Source organism: Melozone crissalis, unplaced genomic scaffold, assembly GCF_028551555.1.
Source record: "Melozone crissalis strain CALT ecotype California unplaced genomic scaffold, PUWL_Pcris_2 ptg000004l_1, whole genome shotgun sequence".
Taxonomy (NCBI): domain Eukaryota; kingdom Metazoa; phylum Chordata; class Aves; order Passeriformes; family Passerellidae; genus Melozone; species Melozone crissalis.
This window is the reverse complement of record NW_026535782.1, coordinates 6,507,892-6,532,597: the sequence shown is the minus strand read 5'-3', so window position 1 is coordinate 6,532,597 and position 24,706 is coordinate 6,507,892. Positions and strand designations below refer to the sequence as shown.

The 24,706-nt window shown below is 36.9% G+C and overlaps 1 protein-coding gene across 1 annotated transcript in view; it reads left to right on the top strand.

Annotated features, from left to right (window-relative positions):
• COG5 (component of oligomeric golgi complex 5) overlaps positions 1-24,706 on the top strand; it is a 180,071-nt gene that overhangs the window by 104,030 nt on the left and 51,335 nt on the right. Inside the window, exons 8-11 of the mRNA XM_054275964.1 lie at positions 8,770-8,935; positions 10,020-10,132; positions 10,227-10,304; positions 22,987-23,068. Of these exons, the coding sequence (XP_054131939.1) occupies positions 8,770-8,935; positions 10,020-10,132; positions 10,227-10,304; positions 22,987-23,068 (439 nt within the window). The remainder of the gene's footprint in view (positions 1-8,769; positions 8,936-10,019; positions 10,133-10,226; positions 10,305-22,986; positions 23,069-24,706) is intronic.

Genomic DNA, 24,706 nt, shown 5'->3' with positions numbered 1-24,706 from the left:
TTCTCAGGTTAAAAATCTGCTCTGTCTTAATACTCTCAGAAAAAAAATCAATGCTTCATCTTGTTCTTGATCTGCTACTCAGTGCCACGTGAAATTCTGCGTTATGGTACATTGTTACATTTATGGTAACAAAAAGATTTAAAGCTTTGGATAAGCTTGAAATGACACAGGGAACTGAACAGTATGTGGCATTAGAAAGGAAAAATCTTGGATCAAATAGTGCAGTTCTTGGGTGATGAATAATGTCATCTGTGTGGAAGAAGAGGTGCACTCAGCTGCTTATTCTTCTCTTTCACCTCCCTTCTGTCCTTCTGCAGGCAGCACCCCAGCAGGTTCCCATTTGTGTGAAGGTTTCAGAATGCATTGCTGGCTGACAGCTGAAGTGAGGAGTGGGGACTGCCTTTTTTCAGTGGCCAAACTGGATCCCAGTGTCTGTGTTAGTTGCAGGCAGAGCTAGGCACAGTATTTCTTTTTCTGCAGAGAACTTCAATTTTTTTTCCTTCATAGTAAAGTTTTTGTGTGATACAGCTTTGCCCATTTGATTTTAAAGAGACTGGCCTTATAAAAAAAGAAACCACAACCAACTAGAAATATAAAATCTATTTCTATAAATGTTGAATCTGTAGCAAAAAGAGTGAGTTTTGTCATGCCAGGGGTCAAATTTACAAGAGAACTTGGAAGACTTAGACTGCTGTCTGGGTGTGGGTAACACTGCCAGCACTGAAGTCATGTTTGGGTGGATACATGGGCTTGCTCTCTTTCAAGCTGGCCTCAGCAAAACTTGATGAAAATGACTGCACAAATCCATTGTTCCATTCTCTGGGAGCTGTTAGAAGAACTAGGAAGAGAAAATGGAGCAGAAAGTGTCTTCTGGCTCATTCCTGAGCAGCCTGGTGTGGTAAACCCTCCTTTGAGCAAGCAGGTGGATTAGGGCATCTCCAGCAGTCCTGGCAACCTACAGTTCTTCACCAAATTATCTTCTCCAAATTATCTACATTTCCTGTAGGTATGCGATACAATGAACTTGAACTTTGTATTAAGAAAAAAAAAGTTTTAAAATTCTATGCAACAACAAATCTGACCATGATGGAGGTCTGTCTGTAGTTGAATGTGAAAATATTAACTAAAAAGAATTTAATATAAAATAGCTTTTTAAAGTTCATTCCTTTTAAATACATGAGGGCACTTCAGGGCTGTTGACAATATACACACAGATTCCAGAAATGAGATGTTGTCACTTGCATAGGTAATTATTATCTTGTTGCAAAGACTAGCAGGAGAACAAGAAAACCCAGATGGCTTTTGGTAGATATTTAAATAATTCAGAACATACCATTTAAAGGATATTTTTTTCTGAGATAGAATTTAAACTTCTTTTTTTTTTTTTTTGTAAGGAGAGAAAAACATGTTAAAACCCTTCAGCAGCTAATTCCTAATGATGATTGTTAAGACTGAGTTAAAAGTGAAACTTGACATTTCGGTTTTTTAATGGCTTTGTTGAACCATCTAATAGAGTGAGCACGTACATATTGATATTGTGAAGTGGAAGAAAACATCTGGTCACAAGCTTTTGTCCAAAAATTAAAATTAGCAATGAGATTTTGTGTCCTTACACTTCTGTTCTTCAGTAATGGGACTTGAATCAGCAGGTGCAAGTCAGGGTTCCACAAGGACAGGAGAGGTGCTGCAATCTCACCTTCTGCTCCCTGACCTTCATTAGTTGTGTTTTTAATAGGGAAGCCACATCTTCAGAGGTGAACTGGTTTGTTATCAGTAAGGGATTTAGAGATTGATCAAATTGTGTAAGAGGTGAGAGAAGCATTTTAAGAAGCTTGATTTGGCTCAGAAGCCCCCATTTCCATGTAAAATTTTGTATCATTTCTGCTCTTTAAAGACTTAATACTCTTCCTACACTCAAATAGGGCATTGTAGGATAAAATTTGTAATTGTTACGCGCTAGTCAGTGTAGCTGATCTGTCCTAAGAGGTGCCAGATCCTTTCTTTGAAATTGCTGTCACGTTGATAGCCTGAGGCTTGGTAAACTTTGGAACATTGCTTGATGTTTCATGAGATAATTCTTTACAACAGTTCCTGATGCCTTTCTGTCCCATTAGCTCTTAGCCATCTGTTGCTTTGATTACACTATTATGGTGAATAAGTGTTTTGGCAAGCTATTTAGCTGTGTTGAAAAATCTTGTTTCTTTGCTTTCTAGTATTTTATTGCTACTGTATCTTTTTTTTTTTTCCCCTCCTCAACCTTTGTAGTGCAATGCTTCTTGCTATTTCCTTCTTGTTATTCTAAGAAACAAAAGGCTGACCTTGTTTGAGGGCATGATGAGGTTTGTAACTGTGCTTTGTGGCTGTTCTCCTTTCATGTGAAAGTCCTTCTACCATGAGAGGTTGTGTATTTCAAACATGGGCTCACAGAAGGGAGATATTATAACCTAACCATATTTAAATGTTTGGCTTTGGGACTCTTGCCTCTTAAGGCTTAAAATATTCTTTTAGTGTTTTTACATCACTATTACCTGTGATATTTCTACAGCAAATAATAATATTTTAACCTCTCTCTCCTCCCAACAGTACGAAGACCAAACCAGGAAGATCTGGGTTGTCATTACTGTATTCTTTGGCTTTACACTGTCAATTTGACCTTTTCATTTATTGCTCAGGTTTTAGAGATGAACAGAGTAAAAGACAGATGGGGTGATAATGAACACAGAGATGAGCTTCCCTAAGTAGGTTCATTTTTAGGAGCAGTGATATATCAATTAATTTTTTTTTAGGCATGGATATTTGGAAATGGAATAAAATACTGTTTTAGACTGAAACTGAATTTCATTGGCATTTAATTTCTACTTTTAGTTTTTTGTTACTTTTTCTGCAATTAAAATAGCTGAGTTATACCTCAAAGCAAGAATTCCAACCCTTCTAAGTTAATTCTGCTCAATAGGTCATTTTGCCTTGGCTGTAACTTAGGTGGCCCAGTTTTCTTCACTGCTTACCTTCTTGAGCTCTAAGTTGAATTGCAGCTTCTCCTGGAGTAACTTTTCATTTTTTCCTTTCTGGTATCTCTAAGAGTTGACTAAGAACTGGGTAGCTGCAAGTGCTTGCAAAACTTGCAATCACTTGGTCTTTGAGTAGTACTTGTCATTAGGGATAGTAATGTTATTTATGGGGAAATTATTGGAAGGAGGCAGGCAGCGTGTTGTAATGGTAGTGAGAGGGGAGAAGGGGCAAACACTGTAAAGGAACATCTGACTGGGGATTTTTAGCCGCTCCAAGGGGTCTTTTTTGGACTTTGTAAAACTGTGCTGTGTTGGAAATTGCAGCTGCTATCTCTTACGAACAAAAGGAGCAGTAAACTTAAAAAATTAAGTGAAATAGCTCCCAGTGTAGCAAATTTTCTGTCAAATGAAATTAGTTAATACTAAATGTCAGTCAAAGATACTCAGAAGTATAATCTAGAAACTGTAAAGACTGCAACAGTCTTTTGTATTCATTGTCAGAAAATATACATTAGTTTTGCAAGTTTGGTTATTTCAGTGTGCATCCTGGTCTGGGATTGCTGTGTTTTAGTGTTGATTATTTCTTGATGGTTAGGGAATGTTGTGATATTCCTTGCTCACCACGTTGTCAGACCACTCTGTTTAAATGATTCCTGGACTAATTAGTAATTATGAATCTTCCTTCAACTAAGCAATGTATGTAATTATTTTTGAGCTGTGTTACATTTTTACTGCTTCTTTATGGGACATGGTGTATGTTTTACATAAGAGGGAACGATGTGACAGCACACTGAAATCACAGCTCTCGAGTTATCTATCTATCTGTCTGTCTGTCTGTCTGTCTGTCTATCAGCTTGCCACAGCCTCTCCTGAACAGGGTTGTCTGTTCTCTGCAGAATGATAGAGATTTTAAGTCAGACCCACTGTTCTGATTCTAATAAGTGAATTAGGAATGTCCTGCATTAGTAGCTATGGAACATAATTTCTAAGTGAGGAACTAGTCCAAGTTTGACTTCTCTGTATGTGGTCCTTCTAAACTATACTGTAAAAGAGCATTTTCTTTGGAGAGCTGTTCTGATTATTGGTGATGCAAGTACTTGTGAAATGTAACTGCATGAAAGTTAACAATTAATTATATTTGTAACACTGCTTCTTTGTGTAAGCAGTAGCAATTGTCTCAGATAAACCATAAATTGTCTCAGATTGACCATAAATATTGTTGCAAATTAACACATTTTCATTTCAGAAGGAAGTTGATAGTCCACACAGGTGCAAATCCTGTGGCATGGGATCTTTGGGACAGATTTGTACTGGATAAAGAAATAATGATGTGAAGTTCCCCAAGACAGAACTGGGTAGATAATAATATCCACATAGTGAATCCTGTACCCTGAGAAGGTGGAGTGTGAGTTTGGAAGCTGTGTTTGTAGCACTTGAGCCATTAGTTTTGCCTGTTATGCAAATTTCTTGTTTATGGTTCAACCTTATGCTAGGAATCTTCTGTCCCCAAATTTGCTCAATGTCATCACCACTCTCACTTGTAAGGAGCAGGTTTGCTTGTCCAAGCTGCATTTCTAATGATGAAGAAGATTATTGCTCTCTCCTTAGCCATGCTTTCAGAAGATTATTCTGATAATACTAGTGGCAGTCATAAAATAAAAGACTACAATCTTGGCCCTTATAAAATAGTTGCCCTATAAAATATGGGCAGTTTACAAAACAAAATTGTTTTGTTCCATCCTAGGCGATACTTTCAAATTAGAAACGTAGGATATAGTTAATTAATCTTTAATGACATCTCTGTTTAGTCTTCTCAGGGTTATTATCTTTGTGGGAAAAAAAGTGACCAAATGGGGTTGTGCTCTGAGAATGACTGTAGCTGCCATGCTGGCCTGGACAGCATCTGCTGGGTTATTAAATCCACTCACCTGCTCTTTGAAACAACCGCATGATGTAATTGGGAAAAAACCCACATTCATACTAATGACTGCATGACACTTATTTTTCTGTTGTCTGTGATTGTCTACAGAACCAAATGGAATGGGATGGGATAAAACTAATCAGAAATTATGTCAATAAAATGAATGGTTCTCATTCATAGAGAAAATTAGCAAATACATCTGGTGTGAACATCTCTTCATAGTTTCTGCTGAATGAGTATCTGTTTTGCGAACGCATTAATTGAAATACCCATACCTTTTTTTCAAGTGGTGACTGGTATCAACCTTCTGACCAAGCTGTTAAAAGTATTGTCTGATGGATACTGAGAAACTTTGGGATTTTAAAATAATTGTGAGACTTGTTTCATGGTAGAACTAGCTTTTGAGCATGCTCATTTTTTATTTTCTTCATATGTTGAACTGATGACTCACTGAGTCTTCTTAAGCTCTACATTTGTGGAATTTAGTTTCCATGTATCTGTAACATACCATGTTGTGACTTGCCAGATGGAGAAGTGCTTTGAATGGAGAAGGCTATTATTGGTGGACTTAATGCCATCTCTCCTTAACTCCCAGATGTATAATAATTTTTGCAATCTGAAGATCACTGCAGTTAATTTTTGAGTAGGTAGTGTTGTTGCCCTACACTTTGTGAGGTCATGTTTTTACTTCACTTGTGTATGCTTGTGTTTATGCACTTAGATTATACTGTATTGCTAACATATTCCTAAATGAGCTTCTGTTTTTCTTTGCCCTCTACTCTTTTGATTGCCATAGCTTCAAGCAATGTACATTATGGCAAATGTACAAATTTTTTATGGACAGAGATTCTATGGGGAACACTTTAAAATTTCTAAGTGTAGTTGCCTGCAGTGGCAGACAAATTGGTTATAATGTGCTGCTGATTAACTCATTAAATTCCATCTCAAAAGTAGTTATATTATTTTCCATATTGTTCCTCTTGGATAGCTATTCTGAATATTATTCTCTGATGTAATTCCCTTTTCCTGTGTAGATCACTGTTGAAGTCAGTTCTTTTTCAAATGCATGCTTTCCTCTTGATAAAAATCATGGCAGCTTTTCAAATCTCAGACCTGTTTAGCTTTAAGCTTTCTCAGGTAGAAGAAAAATATTAAGGAAAAATTCTTATCAATAGCATCTATTAGTAGTAGCAAATTCTGAAATACTGGCTCTCAACTTCTTGTCCAGTATGTATAATGATAAACAGTTTAATTTTGAGATGTATATGCAAGCCTTAAAGTATAATAATTCATTTCCATCCTGCTTTCAAAATTTTTGTCGCATAATTTTGTCCTAAAGGGGGGACTTCATTCTTTTTTTCATGTTGTCTAAACCTTGAAACTAGCTGTGCATAAAAATTTCCATTCTCTTAGGATTAGTCATAAACCAACAATGGATTGTTACATAGCCTGTCTGGGGCATATGAAACAATAACTGCTTCCTGAGGTGAGAAAATTACTATAAATGAATCAAATAAAATAATACACTTTGTTCTACCTCGTCAGGGATTTGATATGTCTCTAATTCCACACAAGATTAATGAATATATGAGCTAGGAGCCCTCTGTCTGTGGCCATGTCCACAATTTAAAGCAAATAAGAAATAGGCCACCTGCATAATCTTTGTTCCATTCTGGTTTTAATTTTGGTGCTAGATTTGGAAGATACTTTGAGTTAATAGAATGTTTCCATGATTTTATATTTTGGTTTGAAACTTCTGGCTAAAACCATTTCTTTTGAAACATAGCTCAGCCTCTCTTGGAGTATGTTTTAGTGTCTTTCTTGCCCAGTAGCTACAGAGTTAGTTTGCTAAACTGTGATGTGGTAGCTCTAAGATTGATTTTTTGCCTGCAGTTATTTGTGCCTGTATTGCCTGTTTGTCAGGAAAATAAGTATCTGGCCATTGATTATTTAAGGGTGGAAAGTGCCCAGCTCACCTTTCGATGCTGTTCTCTTTTTTTGCTATTTAATATATAAACCTTAGAGCCTGACTGAAATCTAGTTGAGCACTCCTATAGTAGCAGTAAGGTATTGATTTTGTATTACTGACTCTACCTGGTTTCATAATTGTGTAAGTATTCTGTAAAAATTACAACAATTTAGGAAAGGCTGGTAAATGAGGTGTGTCTTTTCTATCTTTTTTTTATTCTCTTTCTTTCTGCCAGAGTCTGTTCATTCTATTCCCCATCCTCTTCCCATTTATATTTTCTTTCTCTTGTTCATTCTGTCCCCAAATTCCCTCCTTGCATTATAGTACTCTTCATTTTCTGACATCCCATTAATCTTCCAGTCTTTATGGCTTACTTTCCCACCTCCACAAGCACACCCACAGGATGCTTAGAAATTTTACAGCATACCCAGTTGTCAAAAAACTAAACCTACAAGTCCCAGACCCGTAATACTATGCTGGGAATGCTCATTAACTCCCACACTGTTTGGAAAAAGAAACTGGTATAGTTAGTATAAGGTCTGCAAACCATAATACATGCCTAATATTCCTTTGCTTTCCACTAAACCTGGGAACTCCTCATGGGAAAGAAGATGGGATTTGGCTTTTTTTGCTTTAACTTAGTTTTGATCTTGTAGGAAACCTAGAAAAAAATGGCACAAATGTGCAGCTGTAGGGGTGTGACCTCTGAAACATTGGGTTTGAGGGGAACACAACAGATCAGAAAACCTGGTGCCTTAGGTGGATGTACCCGAAGTGCATCCTCAGCGCAGCAGCTGCACCATGGCCAAATCCAAAGTGGGCTTTGCACTGGGGAGTGCCAGTGATCTCACAGAATTCTCAGATGCTTCTGTCCAGTCTGACTGCCAGCATTTCTGCCAGACCATGTTCTTTACTGCTGGCAAAAGTGACTAAGAAAAATGACAAAGGACTGCATCTCTAATGTGTATATGATCAACTGATTGCCCCCTCCACTAATTGCCTGTAAATGCTAATTAAAAAGGCAGCATTCAGTGTATGGATGACAGTGTTTAGTTTCTAAAGGCAATAATTTGAGGCTTTTCTCTTGCTAAATAGCACCCATGCCAGTGTTTAGTGTTGCTAAGTGGAATTATCATTAGATTTCATCTTTATCAGAAGTCTCTTAAACAGTGGACCTGGACACTTTTTGGACAGTTTTCACTGCCCTGTGTTGAGCAGTTGTTTTTTGTGGGTTTTTTGGGTTTTTTTGGCAAATAATCAGGAAATGATCACTGCATTGGTTTATTTCTTAATTCTGCTGTGAGGAAAAATGAAGTTATTGTCAGCATTAGAAATAGAAATGCAGAAATACAAGCTTAAACTTTGCAGTAGTCAGTAGTAGAGGTTTGACCTGCTTCTTCTTATCCTTCATTAGTATTTTTTTAGCCTGTATCACTTTTAATTAACTATTTGGGACTTAACTGACAGTAGTGTAACAAGCACTGCATGTTAAAGTAATATTACCAGCTACACCATAGCTGAATACAGCTGTGCTGTAACTAACCCCAGAGTTACTGCATCAGTCACTGATAACCCACCCCAGGTTAGATATTGCCAGCAGTGCTTCCAGGTCCTTTCTTTCCATTCATATTCAGAAGATAGCACCAAAAGAATCTAAGCAAAGCATTGCTCAGAGAGCAGAGGAAATCAGTCCTCTCCTTTACCCTCCATTCTCTGTTTTGCAGTAAGGATGCAGTAACTTAAACAAAAAGAATTAGCAAACTGAACTTAAAAGATGAATTTGCCCACTAAAATGATGTCTCATCAGGGATAAAACACCTCAATAGTGCAGTTAAAGATAATTGTTATTTTTTAATATCTTCCTTCTTCAGAATCCTACTCAAGTGGGAACTGCTCTTCAGGTTTTCTATAATCTTGGGACTTTGAAGGATACCATTGCTAATGTGGTGGATGGATACTGCACAGTGCTGGAAGAGAACATAAAAAATGCTTTGGATATCAAAGTGTTGACCCAACCATCTCAAACAGTCGCAAGAGGTATGGTACTTGTTTTACAGAGAATGATAACTGATTATTTTTCATAGGAGTATGGTATGTTATAAAATGGAAGAAACTCTCACATCCAAGCCTGTTCTAGAAATGTTTCCCTGCTTGCTTTAACCAGTAGAGGGCTGGATTAGGCATATCTCAGAAAACAATTAATTTAAAAACATTTACTTTAACAAAATCAGGTCTGTCTGATACTTGGCTCAGAGGTTTTCCTTTATTTTTCCCTTCCACTCCTTCCTAAGTTGCCCAGAAAATTATCCTCATTAGGTTACAATCTGTAGCATTTTCTTAGTTGTTTCTCATGGAACGATGACTCCAAATTCTTCTTTCTTTTTATTGGTGGGAGAATTATGGGTGGGAGAATTATTTGCAATCATTGGAAGAAAGTGTGCAACTACATTGTTATGCTTTTGTCAGGTGAAAACTGTTTCAAAGCAGACTATTCAATATGAAGAAATGTTGCACTATTAAACATTTAGTTCCCAGTTAGCTCAGATAGCAAAAAATACAGAGGAATTGAGTGGGCAGGAAAATTTGAACTTTGGTGTTGGAAACATTCAATTTTTTTTCAAAAGTTTTGCAACAAGGTAGGGGTCCAGAGCCTTAATCAGCAGAATAATACAGAAATGCATTCTCTGTGAAGTGAAGTTATTGTTGAGAAGCTGCATGCCCTTCAGCTGGAATATCAATTTTTTTTTGCAGTTTGTCAATGCATTTAAGTCCTGAGCTGGTAATAGCTGTATTTTTCACAGTTACTCTCTCTCCCCCATTTTCCTCTGTTCTTAAATCCTAGAAAATTTGCATTACTGTGGTGTTTCTGTGGAAGTCAGAATTGGTAGAGCTTGTAACAGTCATGAGCATGAAGTATCCCCGCAGAACGTCAGAGCCTAGTCAGCTTCTCAGTTGAGATAACTGAGGCCATTGACAAAGCTGTGTTCTGAATGTATTTTAGGCTGCTTTGGCTTTAAAAAAAAGTATCTGTCAAAGTGCATAGAGATCAATATTTCCAATATTTTAATTTTCATTTGTGGAAGCTGAAATGTGCTGCTGTGTATGTTTAAAAACCATTTAGGTGGCCCTGGTCGAGCTGCTATGCCAACACCTGGGAACACAGCAGCTTTTCGAGCGGCCCTCTGGACAAACATGGAGAAACTCATGGATCAGATATGTGCTGCTTGTGGACAGGTACTCTGCAGCTAGTTCCTGTTTGTCTCATCATGCAATTTTGGATGTAAGAATTTAGATATCACTTTCCCTCTCAATAAATTCTCTCTTACAGGTGCAGCATTTGCAGAAAGTACTGGCAAAGAAAAGAGATCCTGTGTCACATGTCTGCTTCATAGAGGAGATAATTAAGGTAAAGTTTTAACTTAGCTGGATATGCTTTAGTAAATCTCCTGAGAAAAATGTGATGAGAGAATGAGTTTATTTACAGTTTTACAGTTCCATAATTTTTTTTTACTTAAATTGATGGGAAAGTGTTGAAACTCTTAACATTGAAGGATGTATTTGTGGTCTGTGGGTTATATCTGTAGGATGTAAACATGTTCATTTTGTTGTAATTTCTTTTGTTTTCTTTAAAAGGGAGCTGATAAGGTACCACTGTATGGATCATTAATGTCATTCCATAATACCATGTGATTTGAGTAATTAATTAAATCTGTTGGTTTGTATCGGAGAATGTGTCTTCATCTATCATTTTCAGCCATCTGTTTCTCACTTCTTGACAATTTCTCCCTTGAAAAATAATCATGGCTGTTCTTTTGAATACCCATTATTTTCCATTCATTTGCATTGTTTTTGTATTCATATTTGGAATAATTTGATTAATGGTCTCCTTCAGTGGTAGGAACAGGATTACTGAAACTGTCTCATCTACATTAGTAGAAGAGAGAGAAAACAACAGACACGTTCCTGCTGACATCTCTTTCCAAGTGTGTAACTGGATTTTTAATTTACATGGACTTAATATTTGAAATAGCTTGGGGAAGCTCTTCACATGCAAACGTGGTCTTCTCAAAAGTGAAAGCAGATAATGAAGGTTAAATGCAGCCTTTATCTGTCTCTTAACCCTGTCTCCAGAAGATGTTGCACAGAGCATCACTTTTCTGTGAGGCACTTCAAGCTTCTCTTTCTGTGTTAAAACAAACAAACAAGCAAACCACAACAACAACAAAACAACCCAACCAAAATTAAAAAATCCACAACCCCCCTCAAAAAGTTTAAAAGCTTTTAGTGTATTTTCTTAATTAAAAAGTGCTTAATCTGGAAAATAAAATCTGTTGCTGCCTGGATGGATCAGCCCTTCAGTGGATCAGCATGTTTAGGGAGAAACATAGAAACCTGGAGACAGACCAGAAATGCTGAAAGGAGGAGTTTGGATGGAAAGGGAGCTTAGGTAAATGATCTGTTGGTGTTCATGAGTGGCTCCCACCCTCTGCCCATGCTTCTGACTTTAACTCTTCCCTCTTGTAAAACATCAGTTGAAAAGGAGTTTTTCAACAACTGAAAAGAGTTTTTCCAGTTTTTGAGGCTGATAATAGAGGGAAGCCAAAGGGAATATTTTATCCTCCTGGAGACTAAACGAACAGGGAAAATGAATTTCAGTGAAAGCAGAGTAAGGAAAAACACGTTAGATAATAAAAAGCTTACTGGGTTGTCTTATGCTAAGCATGTTCCATCATTTCTCTGATTACTCTTCCTTCCCTTAACATTCATGCTGTAAGATTGCATTTAAGTGAAAAGTTTTATTTCCCAAATAAAATCCATGTATGAATTTTTTCGCAGTTTTCACTCTTCCAATTACTTTGCTCTTTGGTGGGTGTTTTGGTGTAGTAAAGTGCCAGGCTGGACGCTGTCATTCTCAGTGGGGCAGCTGAGGAGGAGTGGTACATCCTTATCTGATGTTCTGCGAGCAGAATTCTCTCAGCATGGCACAGTACTGCTGAGGGCACCCACGCTTCACTCACTCCTTGCCTGAAAGGGTTCAGTACAGCATCGTGTTTTTCTTGGACATTCTCACTGTTAGACCATTTCTTCTGGTGTCTCTTGAAAAAGGTGTGGCATCAGGCTGCAAATGAGTGAGGTCACACCAAAGAGTAGAGCTGTTGTTCAGACACCAGACATGTACTGCATGCTGCTGAAATTCAGGAGTGTAAGTACAGATGGCTGTATGGGAGAGTATGAATTGGTTTAGGTATAAATAAGAAATTGGTATTTTGCCATTTACTAATAAAGATTCGATCTCGTGTTAAACCAAACTGAAATGTGCTTTCCTCAGCAAGTGTTCTGGAGAGAAAGAGAAGTTGGATTTTCTGTATTGTATTCAATTTCATTAATAAACTGAGCAAATGAACAAAACAAGCCAAAGGTACTAACATTGTACCCGTTTGCTAGAGCAGCATTGCCCACTCCAGAAGATAGGAAAACGAATCATCCACTCTACAGTCTGCGCACTAATTACTGTTACTGATGTCAACATTATTATTATAGTCATCTTCTGCAGCAGCTGCAGTACCACTTTGCCTGTCCATCTGCTTCCTTGTTTTGATTACTGCAGTGCAAGTATCATCCTAGGAAGCATAAGAGAGGAGGAGATCCAGCCTTTTTAAAGCACAAGTCCTTTAATAGCAAGGAAGCTACTTGCCTTTTTTTTTTTTTTAAGTCATCATTCTCTTTTTCCATTGGGGATTTTTTTGTGTCTTTCTCTTCAGAGATAGCACAGCCTGCAGTTTTTCCAATTTTGTATTATGATCTCAAACATGTGCCTTCCGGCTTTCTAATTACCTGTTACCGTAATAATATTTAGTAGTGTTGTATCATGTTGTATCCAAAAAGGTGGTTTTAAAAGTGCTAGCTAATTAATTAAAGGATTCACAAAAACTCTTTTTTTTTTAAAAAAAAAAAAAGGAAACAAAACCTGACAGATGAAGAAGCTGAGGTACAGAACTTGGAAAATGTTAAATTCTGCAGTTCAGCATGAGAGCAATGACAACACCTGCATCTTTACTCTACCCTATGCTTTCTCCTACAGAATTCCCTTCCAATTTTTACCTTTTTTAGCTTTAGATGTGGCCAAGAGTTAAGTAACAGTATCAGGCTTACATGAGGATCATGGAAGAATCTGGACATTAAATTTATACTACACATTTTTTCACTCCTTCCCTTTGCAGATCTAGATTTTGGTGTTTTTCCTTTGACGCAATATGAAATTAATGCAATTCTGAAAAGAAATAATGTACTCACAGTACCTTCTAAAAACTTATTCATTTCATGCTTGTCATGAACTATAGATTTATTATTAATGTTTACATATTTTAATTACAGATTTAATTTTTTAACAAATCTATTAGCTGTTTAAAGGATAAATACAATTCAATAGACAATTTGTGGGTTTTATGTAAGAAAAAAAGACCTTTAGTGACTAGATTTTAGTTGGAGAGGGCCAAAAGAATTCAGAACTCATGCAGTCCTGATCTCTAGTTTTGGGGAAAACGAATACAGCTTTCACTGTATACCTTTTTTAAAAGATAGGGTTAATGCTGTCATAATTTTAAAGGCAAAAATTAAAATTACAAGTAAGATTTAAATAATGGAAATTTGATATTTTTGTTCACCTAATGACTGGTTATTTATATCAGTTCTTTCAATTACCTAATTCACCTTCAGAGAGCTAATAGGTTACTTCAGTTTATTTTGCTTTATTGCTTCTCTCTTTCAATGTGTAGTGACTAATCCTTCCTCGGCTGTTGTAATGCCTAAACCACAATTGACTCCAGTGTAAATCGCAGCTGAACACATCTTTCTGTGACAGCCACCTTCCTAATTGGAGTCCCTCTTAGCCCCTTGTAAAAGAGTTGAAAATGATCTTTGATCCTCGTCTATTTTGGGTCCTTCACTCCCACATAGGCATCAGGGAACGGCTCTGCCAAGAGAGAAGCAGCCTGAAAAGCAGCAAATCATTTTTAAGGGGGGTTGGGGTGGTCAGTAGAAAGGATGAGCTGGGTCTCTCTGCTGGGCAGAAAGGTGCAGGCAGAGCTGCCCTTGCTCGCCTTTGGGTGTCCTGTTTGCAACCAGGGCACATCACAAACCCTGTCGGTTACGTAAGCCTCGGGGTAAGAAAGTGAGCTGAGAGTTCTAGGGAGTGTTATTATGCACTTTCTGGAGGGCTCTTATCATTGCTTCTGCTGATGAATGTTTGGTGAGTAAGCAGGCTTTTTTCCTGAGTTGTCAACACTGGCAGTATGAGGTGTTAACGACACAGAAAGAAATGTCTTCAGCATTACATAAGAGAAAGAAAATAAATGGAAAATATAGATATTTATTGACAGAGTGTACTTATATTTCACCTTCTAATTTCTGCTCCCCATCCAAACTTGTTTAAAATGTTGCTGTTTTGAAATTATTCACATTTACCATCACATATTCACATTCAGTTGACCCAATTAATAAATAATCCCAAATGGAAAATATTGAAAAATAATCTAATTATTGTCTTATGTGAATTCAGAAATAGTATGGTTTTCACCAATTATTATATGATTTATTTTTCGAGTTTTTTTTGTAAATGCAGAATTGGATTACTTGCACATCATTTCTACTGTGATTTCTATTTGTTATTTAAGCCATAATGAGGTACTTTGTGAAGATGTACCCAGGTGGATGAGCAGGTTTTTGGTTCCCAAAATATCTAAGACAATTTTTGTTTCATATCTACAGATTGCCCTGCTGAATTCACTTGCAGAGTTTTGAGGACTCTTAAAGAGCCAAGAAAATCATACCAGTTAGAAGTCCCAACTCTCATTTTGAATGGATCTGTGTGCCCAGGCAGCCATACTAAAAATAATTTGATCCTAATTCACATGGGAGGGTCAGAACCTGTGCAGTGGTTTTCTAATGACACTACAATTTCTGTAGAACTTTAATTCTGTTTCTCTGACAGAAATATGCAGCTATGAAGAAAAGGGATGGTGTGGAGGTTGTGTGGGTTAGTAGGTAATAATGATTTTTGTTCTTTTTCGCTTCTGGTTTGGTGGTGTTTGTGCAAATTGCAGATCAGTGATGACTGCAAATTACTAAGTCAGTTGGTTTTCACTCAGCTTGCCATTGGAAAAGAAATACATTTACCAGAAGTGCCGCCTTTTATCATCATTCTTGTCAATCTTTCCTGAACAGCTCCGGGCTGAGTGGACATGGTAACGAACCATCCTTTCATCCTTGGAGGGGATATGAAGTAGTCAAGGTGAAAGCATGGTTGGAATTGAAGCTGTACATACTAAATCACTTCTCTGGATAGAAGAAAGCTGTCAAATCCCTGGAGTAGTTACTGGCTCTTGAATACTAAGTTCATTTATTTCCAGTTGATGCATATCTTGCATGAATATGGAAGGATTAATTAATGTTTTAAGTAGTTTTGAAGATATAGGACACTGTTTAATATCTAGGTATTTTTGTTCCTTACAAAAGTTTTTCTGAGGAATCACTTAAGAATTCCAATATTCTATGAAATGAACAGTTTTAACTTTATTTTCTAGTCAAGGAGGTTTTTGAGAAATAAAGCAAACCAGCTTTTGTTTCCTTTGTCACCTGCATAAAGAGACCTTTTTCAAATGTTGCACTACTGCTGGAAGTCTAGAAACTATTACACTTTGGATAGAAACTGATCAACCCAGAGTAATGAAATTCTGTGCCCTGCAGTAAAAGAAAAAAAAATCAAGGTCATTTTTAAAATCACAGTGTCATTTATTGACATCTCTGCACCTGTAATGTATAATCCAAACAACATTAGAAATTTAAATTCACTCTTATTTGAAGAAATTTAATCCTGACTACTTTAAGGATATAGAAAAGGGTTATTGAGAACACACTCAGAATTTGTCTTTTCTTTACTGATTAATTTCACTACTGAGGATGATGGCTTTTTGTTCACAGTCTAACATTTGGTAATTATGTTGCTATAGAAATAGTGCAAATAGATTTCCTTATTTCTGTCCCATAAGATCTTGTCATATGAAATTGTTAAATCATTTGCATTGTTGCTTTATTGGTAGAAAAAATATTTAGACTGTCCTTTAAACATCTTCTGTTTTTGGAGCAACATTCACAAGTCCTGTATTTCTCCATGGTGGAGCGTTTGATTACAGATAGAAAACACTGTATATGTTAGTATGCAAAGCCTGATTTCAGGAGCCTGCAGCAACTAGCTGCATGCTAATATTCACCATATTGTTTTACATTTCAAAGAGGCTTCACAATGAAGATGTTTTTCACATTCTACTCAAAGTATCAAAATTTTTACAGCGAAGTTGGAAGTGGTTGTTATGAAGGGGGAACCAGTTTAGAATCAGTGGGTCAGATTTATTATTTGAATGTTAAAATAGCTATTTTAGACAGACACAAATATATTAATTCACAGATGGAAAATTATACTCATTAAGTTCTAAATTTACAGTGTGGAGGAAATAGAGCCATTTGTAAAAATAAATATCTGTCCTTTCAGCATCTTCTTACTTTCTTGTCTAATACTGAAGAAGGGAGGTACTTTCATTCTCATTCCTTGAATTTAGATTTAATGTCAGATACTAAATAGTTCTAATAAGAACAGGGCTAAAGAGATTTGATTTCATTTCAGTAATAGCAAAGTTAATTAGTAGTTTGATATGGGTTTTTTAAAATGAGGTAAGCTGTTTTTGTGTTTGAGGAGACTTGAAATCAGTTTTCCAGGCTTTAGCATGAGTATTATTGTATAGTACCAGTGACTACAGGTCTTCTAATTTCTATCCTTTGATGACACTGGTACTCAGCCCACTGTTGTTCAGTGGTTTATTAACTTACTAGGAGCTGTTAGTGGAAATGGGTTATATTTTTTGAACTGGGAAAACGAGTCATTTTCATGTGAGTGAGAAGGGATTTAGCACATGAATTGTGTCAGTCTGTAGTTTCTTCTGTAATCTTGCGAGCAGGCAACATCCAATCTAAATTTCAAATCTCTGCAGTCAATGCATCAATCTGAGTAATAGTGGTGCTTCACACTATTAACAAGTCTGCTTAGGTGCTGTAATACCATGCACTAAAAATGAAAGGACTACTGAAAAAAAAATAATAGACAAGTGTAAATCCCTCCTCCCCCATACCAGCAAAAGAGTACTGATCTAAATCCTTTCCCTACCACCAGTCATTGCATAGAAGGTGATTGGGTTTGCAGGCTCTCCCAATTCCACTTTGAGAGCTTTTTATCAATGTGGGATTAATCATGAATGGCCCAGCTGAATGGCCAGGCCCAGCAAGTGGTGATCGGTGGTGCGAAGTCTAGCAGCTGGTCAGTAGTGTACCTCCACAATGGTCAATACAAGGTCCAGTTCTGTTTTAAGATTTTATTAGTGATCTGGATGATGGGCCAGAATGAACCCTCAGCAGGTTTGCTGATGACACAAAACTGGGAGTAGTGGCTGATGCTCCAGAGAGTCATGCTGCCGTCAAGAGCGACCTCAAGAGAGTGGAGGAATGGTCTGACAGGAAACTTAAGGAATTCCTGGGATGGAGAGCAGGAAGAACTAACACTGTCCAAATGTCTCCTGGCACTGGCCTTATGCAGTGTTTTTAAGCTGCATCAGGGGATATTTAGGTTGTACATAGGGATAAAGTTCTTCACAGGAAGAGTGATTGGCCATTGAAATGGGCTGCCCTGGGAGATGATGGAGTCAGCATCCCTGGAGGTGTTTAAAAAAAAGACTGGATGTGGCACTTGGTGCCATGGTTTAGTTGACAAGGTGGTGTGAGGTTGTAGGTTGGACTTGATGATCTCAAAGGTCTTTTCCAACCTAGTTAATTCTGTGACTCTGCAGTTCTATTGCACAACCTTAGATGTTTTATCTAAAACTTGCTGTATTAGGGGAAAGTTCACAGTGTTACTCTTTGTGCTGAGTATTGACAATAGTGACTTTATAGTAATAATTGAAAAGAAATAGTTACACAAAGTGAAAATATTTCTAACAGGTTGCTGGTTCTGGCCCTGATTCAGCAAAGCAGTTAAGCACATTTTTAATTTCACATAAATAATATATCCCATGGAAGTCAAACTACCGCTGTCTATGATTTTAATAAGGATAAACTTTGTCCCATTCACATAGACAATATAGTGAGCCTCACTGTTGAGAAAATACATCACCATTTGTGGTCTGGCCTGCTGGACATATTTTGTCTGATTTATGGGTATAATTTTCATGAGCAATTAATTCCTCTGTGAATAGTATATGTGACTGTGTACCAAATTCTTAAATAGTGTGAAAAAGGGGGAAGACTACAGTGGCTGGGCTAGAGTACAGTCTGGTTGTTGTGGTTTTCTATTTTACTCTACACAGATGCAAGTGGGTTACCTAGAAATAACATGTTTTAAAGTAGCTAAGTGCTAATAGTCCATACATCTTTCAAAAGTATCTTTTTTTTCATTCCTTCATTGTGGCCAGCTGTCCAGTAGGTCAGAATGACAGAGGGTTGTCCTAGTGTGTGTTACTGGGCAGTTGTTCAATTCATTTCTGAAAATAAAGAATTAACAAGAGGAGGACAGATCTAAACTGTCTTGCACTGCATAAAGAATTGCATAGGGTCTACTAAATCATGTCAGTGCTTGCTCAGCTGTTCAGTTTTGGGGAAAAAGTGGTCACTGGTCACAGGAACATTAGTGACAGTATTTTTAATTTACAGTCTGGGTTGGTAGATATTAGTTTCTGTAAGTGTGCTTTAGGCATTGGGGCATTTTCACAACAGGTTTTTATTAGAAAATGGCTAGTTCTGCGGCTGATCTTCCATTTTGTAGTGGTACAAAGTATGATTTATGTCCAGATTTTCTATGCTGTGAGATCAAAATAAAGCTGTGAGCAGGCAGTACCATTCATTCTATAATGCTGTGTTAAAGGGTCTGGTTTGGGAGGAAAGTTTTGTTTTGCCATTATAGTCTTAAAATTGCTTGCAATTAATGTTCATAGTTTTAATTTGGACTATTTAATGATGGGGAAAATATATATATGTCAACCTGAATCTTTCTTATCATGAGTTATAGATACCATCAATTACAGTTAAGGTTCTTTTGTTGAAGGAGAAACATATCACATGACAAGAGGAAATAACATTTTATTTTATGCTAAAGTGCAGTCATTTACTTCTGGAGACTTTCAATTATGTATGGATGTTTTATGTAGGCTTTCTGTGTGCACAATATGCACCTGAAACAGCTTTGTGCCAGATAATAACACCCCTTACCTTCCAAATGTTTGTATGTTCTCTGTGTTGCTAAACACGTACACTGGGAGGGGGGACAGTGTGACAGAACGGTGACCTTTTTCCAGTGCTGTTGGTTATGGCATAGGAAGCTGTTGGAAAATGATTGCTACAGAGCTGAAAAGATAATCGGATGCAGTTCATTACTCATCTTGTCAGCTGCTCCTGCTACAAGGGATTGTATCACAAGATGTTAATCTGCTTGTGACTAGATTTCAAAGCAAGCATTTTTATTTTGGAGGGGGTGTAAATAATTTACCATCTTCCAATTCTATTTCATTTTCAGAAGCAAGAGAAATGGAAAATTCCTCATTTGAAGTCTCAGAATATTAATTGATAGAAATATTAGTACATCCTTGTGGATTATTTTACAACTATATGATGATATGCTGCAAAAAGCTATTTAATTGCAGAAGTGGGTTTTTTTAGACTAATTATGAGGTAGTGTATTCTTTGAATAGTGGAATTTAGTCTGCTAGCACACTTCAGTGTGTTCTGCAAGACAGGTATTAGACACAAGACAGATTTGGACCAAAAACAGCCCTATCTCCACATTGAATCACTAATGTGGATGTACCCAATGCTCCCATACATTGTCTACCACTGAGGATATTTGGTGTAAGTGTGGAGGAGGATTATATTCATTATTTGCAAATGGGAAGATGAGAAGGTAGTTTTAGCTAACTGAATTTAGTTTTCTGAAAGCGAAAGGCCTAAAAGAGCAGTTACTTTCTGATACTGTGGTTTGCTGCTTACAGTGATGTATGTGAAGCATAGGGAAGGCTTATAAACTTTCCATTACATTAAGATGAGCCAGTAGATTTGCTGTGTACATTTCAAGCAAGCAGAACTGCCTTTTCCAGCTTCATTCTGCCTATCTTTTTAAGTCCTTGAAGAAGTTGTCCAGTAGAAGGGTTATTCCTTTGATTTCCTCTTGGAGAAAAGCACTCCTTTTGCTACCCTTTCCTTGTAATTTTCTAGTATTGATTATTGTCAGATGGAATTGCATGCTACATTATAAGCAGTTAAATCTAATCCTTATTAGAATACATAATTTAAAAAACAAGCAGTGAGAAACTCAAATGTACCTTCAAAAGTAATATATCAAATAATGTGTAAGCAAAAGAAATTACAGGTTTAAACAAATTAAATTGTTTCTGTATGCTCATGGTTGCATATGGCACTTTTTTTATTCCCTCTGGAGTATCTAATGCTAATGCCTTGCTGTATTCCAGTTTTGGTAGCTACAGTCCACCCACTTAAATACCCCCTGGTGTATGCGTAGGCAACAGTATTCTCTAGTTCCTGCCACAAACTCTTACATGGTCTTCTCTGTGCTATTAATCAACAGCTATATTTCACCTCCAGAGAGACTGCATCTCAGCACTGGACAAAGTGAAATCTCATGTCATATGTTATACAAGCAGCCAGCACTCTGTAGATAGTGATTTTAGTTAGTTAGAAAACTGGGCATTTGCTTTTTCCCCTGAACGTTTTTGACTCAGTAGTCAGTCAGTAGGAAATGTTATCTGACTTCTTTGTGAAGCTTTTCCCTTCTGTCTCTCCTCATACATAATACAGCTGGCTAGCTGAGCCATGAGGGCCTTCTTCCCTACAAAATTCTGATGCAGGTAATGTACACCATTCACCCAGGTCACAAGACAAACTAATGAGCAGAGGCTAATTTGTATTGCTGTGGCTACCTATGCAAATGTGTGCATGAGAACATGTGTGTGCATGTCTGACCTTATATTATATATGTCTATAGAGATACATGGCAAAGTGACATATTTCCACAGCAACATAAAGCATCTTCCCATGTTACTGTTACTTGTCACCATGCTGAATCTGACAGTTAAGATAGGAATGTTGATGGGGAGGGGTACATGCATATTTGTTTTCTGGACCCTTAATCACTGTGTTTTCTTCTGAGACAGTGGTAGAGATGTACATGGTAATTACAGGAATGAAAAAAAAGAGTTTGAAAGTGTTCTCTAACTATTTTTTCACCTCCATTAGATTATTTAGAATTTGAATTGAGTTACCATGCTCAATAGGCAACCATTGTTCCAGGCTGGGATTGAGAATATGAAAGCCAATTAATTTATATTTGATGTGAAAGGCCATTTGTTATATAGTAGTCTTCATGTTCTAAATTTGAAACTGTGAAATAAAGAGTTAAGTAATTCACGTTTATGCTATCACAATAAATTTATCAAAGAAAAGAGATTTTATGCAGTGAACCTTCTGAATAATTTTCTGATACTCTAATTTTACTTTGCCCATTTATGAAAGTCAAGTACAATTTTACAGAAAATACAAACATAACTATAAAATAAATTACTTCAGTTTCTAAATCTGTCATTGTCCTCAAGCAGTCAAAAATGAGATTCCATAATCTCAGTTTATTTTAGCATTCAGTGTTAATTATAATACATTTTATGAGTCCAAGAGTGTAAAAGATGTTCTTTCTCAGTTCTTAATACATGACCCATAAACTTTACCTTTCTTTATCTTTAGAGATAAGGAGTAGAGTTGGATTAATTCCTCATCTAATTGTAGAGTTTGTGATGATAATCCTATTTTTTATCATTACTTTTAGATGTATCGCTATACCTTTGACTGATTTTCAGAATTTATATTCATTCTTTAAGTTTTTTTTTTAACCTGACGCTTGTGCTTGAACTTGCAGTTTTTCAATGAACAGATCTTCAAGAGGGATGCAGTGGTACTTGTTAATGAATGACATTGTAAAGACATTAGTTGGTTTGCCCATTATTGCCACTGCTAATGAAAAGAGACCATTTTTTTTTCCTTTATCATCTTTAGTAGTAAGTCATTTTGGAGTAGCAAGACATTTAAATATAATAGATTATCTTCACCTTTTTGTGGTACTGCTGGGCAGTGCAGAAATGAAACTGACATGTTTTTTCTTTTCTGATTGTCATTCCTATAGTGATATGGTCAAACTGGTTAATGCAGCCATAGGGTCAAGGGATGACATGTACACCATGCAAGGAAGAAAACTTTTCTGTTCAGAGTGGGTTTTCTCTTCCCATGACAACACTGAGCAGTCTTCCAAGTAGGCAGGACAGGATACCCATCCTCATCTCCTGGAATTTTTTTTCTCCCTCAAACAGAAAGGGATCAAAAATCAGGCTTTAATGCTTGACCCTAAGTCCCAGATGTTTGGGGCAGTAGGGAAGCAGCCTGCCCCTGCACATTCCCTTTGCTGTGTTCCCTTGTTTCCACTTCAGACTGCAATCCCTGTTGGCACCAGGCAGGGAAGAGTCAGCTGTGAGGTTCACTGTATTTTTGTGTGGTTTGTGTTTTTGGGAAGCAGAGCTGCTCAGTGTGCAGTGGTTTGGTGCTGGTTGGAGTTTGCCAGCGCGTGGTAATGGCAGTGAATAATTGCTGTGGTGTAGCCAGCACGAGAACTCCCACGGAATGGGAAGGTCACTGCAGTGCAGGGAGATTTTCTAACACGTCTCCTGAGGTGTGCTGCTTCAGGCTGCACTCGCACCCCTAGAGAGCTGGGAGATTTCTGCTCAAATATTTAATTTGAGACAAGACTGAAGCTTTTCTTTTGTTTTCTCCGATAGTTTTTCTAGCTCTAAACCTGAGGAAAACTTCTCAGATTTCACTTACTTTGTTTTTATTCTCAGTGATGAGAAGCAGCTTTGACTGGAAGCATTTGCATTGCTTGATATTCTTTGGAAAGAGCATGTTTTGAAACTTGTATTCCTTTTGTCCCTTACTCTTAGGATGGCCAGTCTGATATTTTGTACAAATTTTGGGCTGCAGTTACCCAGACACTTTCCTCTCAGTTTCAGTCAGCAACAGACTGTAAGTATTCAGTATAAATGATTTGTAATGTGTTCTGTAATTATTTAGAATCTCACTTTTCAGTAAATCCTTTGCTCGGTATCTCCTCTACAAGAACTATAGCAGTGGTTCACTCAGCACAAAGTCTGTGTGTTTATAACTTCTGGGTTTGTAACCAGACAGGATCCTCTTAAACTATGGTTGAATTTTCAGAAAGAAATATTTTGTGTTTTGTTAAGTAGTTGTTGTCTAATAACAAAAAGTATTTTTCTAACTGTGAGTGGAGGTAAAAATGTTTGGAATGGTACATTATCCTCCCTGAAGCAAGTGGGTTTGCCAAATTCAAAATTAGTAATTTGATTTTAAAGAGGAATTCTTAGTCTTTTCTTGTTAAACACTGATTGGTTGTAAAAATCAGATTTCGGGGTTTTTTTTTTTTGATTCCATTATAAACAGGATTTTAGTTACTTCAAAATGGTTTTATATAAATACAGATGAACAGCTGGTGTTCTGACTTAACACAATTTTCTCTTCATGTGTAATATGTAAATAGCTGATACAATCAAGGAATATTAAATATAAATCATGTGTTGACATAAGACAGTTCTATTACCAGAACATGCTAATGCAGCATGCAGTTGGATCATAGGTGAGTTTGGTACTTTCATAAATATGTCTTTCACATTTGCATAGAGTATTTAAATTTAATCTTTTGCACACAGAGGCGAAGGGCATAAGTTGTACATTTATCTTTGTGATATCAGCTATTGCACTGGCTCTTCAAAATTTGGTCCTTCCAGGCTTTTTAGCAGCAATATAATTTTGAGGAACTAGCTGGTGGATTCATACTCAGTGGTTGCTAAGTAACTGGATGATCCCAAAAGAAAATGTATGCATCTTGTGTTAAAACATATTAATTTTACTGTTTGCCTTATGCATTGCTTTAAGGGCAGCATGTACATACCCTGAGCCTCCTGTGCTCACACTGAACTTGTGCTGCCTGTTCTCTGTGTTCTCATTGAAGATTGTAAATTTGTGACATCAATTAACAGGACCAACCAACACTGCATAACTGAGGGAACTCTTACATTTTGGCAGCTGTACTTTCTCTAACAGCTATTCAAAACTATTTATTACTTACAGCTTTTAATAATGTATTTCATATAAAGATTTATAGGGGAGGTTCGATGTGAATGTTTTAATCTTGCTACAGCTGAGTTTTGGGGAGACAGATTTTTTCATTTCAGCGAGGCATCTAAATGAAAGTATTCATTTTTAATATAAATTTCTGGTGATTGAATGCACTGACATCAGTCATGTTCTGGATCATATAGATCAAAGGAAGACAAGATATCAGAAAAATAGTGTAAAAATAGAAATTTATAGCAGTTTAAAAGGTTTGATGTTAGATAATGATCTGCTTGTGTGAGGTTGGGACAGTCTTTGCAAACATAGCTTCATGACCTAAAATAACTCTGTGTTTGATAATAAATGTGAATCCTCCTGTATTCAGAATTATATATTGGAGTTGAAAGCACAGCCTGGGTGAAATGGGGCAGATGTCTGGAACCTGAAAAGCCTATGAATGAATGGAACAGTGTTTATCTCCTAATGTAATGGGAAATCTCTAGAGTTTGAGTGATGTTAGATCAAGATTAA